The 1,253-nt window shown below is 74.5% G+C and overlaps 2 protein-coding genes across 3 annotated transcripts in view; one reads left to right on the top strand and one right to left on the bottom strand.

Annotated features, from left to right (window-relative positions):
• Positions 1-1,253, bottom strand: part of LARP1 (La ribonucleoprotein 1, translational regulator) — a 106,895-nt gene that overhangs the window by 102,679 nt on the left and 2,963 nt on the right. The gene's annotated exons all lie outside the window — the stretch shown is intronic.
• On the top strand, positions 7-1,247 carry HAND1 (heart and neural crest derivatives expressed 1). Of its 2 annotated transcripts, none has more exons than XM_085317843.1 (2): positions 7-544; positions 1,121-1,247. In XM_085317843.1, the coding sequence occupies exons 1-2, from the start codon at positions 41-43 to the stop codon at positions 1,217-1,219; spliced, it is 603 nt and encodes a 200-aa protein (XP_085173969.1). In that variant the 5' UTR covers positions 7-40; the 3' UTR covers positions 1,220-1,247. The 2 variants fall into 2 exon arrangements, with proteins under 2 accessions (XP_085173969.1, XP_085173968.1); XM_085317842.1 differs by having other exon boundaries at positions 1,118-1,247.

Below are 1,253 nucleotides of genomic sequence, written 5' to 3'. Positions count from 1 at the left end.
GCGCTCCTGAGAGCGGCCCCCGGGGCCAGCGCGGCGGACCATGAACCTGGTGGGGGGCTACCAGCACCACCACCACCACCACCACCACCACATGCTGCACGACCCCTTCCTCTTGGGGCCGGCGGCGCGGTGCCACCCGGAGCGCGCCTACTTCCCCGGCTGGGTGCTCAGCCCGGCCGAGGCGGCCCCCGAGCTCGCCGGGCAGAGCCCCAGCTACGGCCCCGGCGAGTACGGCCCGGCGGGCCCGGCGCGGCTGGAGGCGCTCAGCGGCCGCCTGGGCAGGCGGAAAGGGGTCGGCGGGCCCAAGAAGGAGCGCCGCAGGACAGAGAGCATCAACAGCGCCTTCGCCGAGCTCCGCGAGTGCATCCCCAACGTGCCCGCCGACACCAAGCTCTCCAAGATCAAGACCCTGCGCCTGGCCACCAGCTACATCGCCTACCTGATGGAGGTGCTGGCCAAGGACAGCCAGCCCGGGGACACCGAGGGCTTCAAAGCCGAGCTCAAGAAGGCCGACGGCAGGGAGAACAAGAGGAAACGGGAGACGGTAAGAAGCGCCCCGGGACGGCGGTCAGGACCCGCCGCGCCGCTCCCCCGCGGAGAAGGGTCGGGGCCGGCACCGGCACGGGCACCTTCGCGCTGCGCCCCCCGGGCCGCGCTGCCCAGGGCACGCTGCGCTCCGGGCCGGGTGGAAAACTGCCTTTCCAGCCCTGCTGGAGCCTTTTCTGCCGCGAGAAACACCGGGGCGGGGGGCGGGGGGGGTGTCGGCGGCGAACCCCCGCGGCGGCCCTGCGCGGCGCAGCCGGGGCGGCGCGGGCTCCCGGGCGCTCTCCCGGGGCGGCAGCGTCGGGAGCCGTCGCGGGAAGGACGGCGGCTTTTCCCGGGGCTGCAACGCGGGGAAAAAAAAACTTTTTCCTCGGGTCGCGGCGATACACGCAACGGGAGAGAAACCGCCTGGAGCCGCGGGCTCGGCCGGGCTCGGCGCTTCCCCGCCGCGGGCGGAGGCCCCGCGGAGGCAGACGCGGGCCCCGCCGCCCCCGGGGGAAGGGTCGGGGCTGGCGCCGGGGTCGCAGGCTCTGCTCCTCACCGCTCTTTCCCCCCTCCGTCTCCTCTCCCGCAGCAGCCCGAAGCCTACTCGCAGCCTTTAGGCGCCGGCGAGAAGAAGCTGAAGGGCCGGACGGGTTGGCCCCAGCAGGTCTGGGCTCTGGAACTGAACCCCTGAGGGCGGCCCGACGGCTCCGCGGCGCCCGCCCCTC

This window comes from Rhea americana, unplaced genomic scaffold (assembly GCF_003343005.1).
Source record: "Rhea americana isolate MKP2758 unplaced genomic scaffold, rheAme1 scaffold_51, whole genome shotgun sequence".
NCBI lineage: Eukaryota > Metazoa > Chordata > Aves > Rheiformes > Rheidae > Rhea > Rhea americana.
Note: the sequence above shows the minus strand (reverse complement) of the source record. Positions and strands in the feature narration are given on the sequence as shown.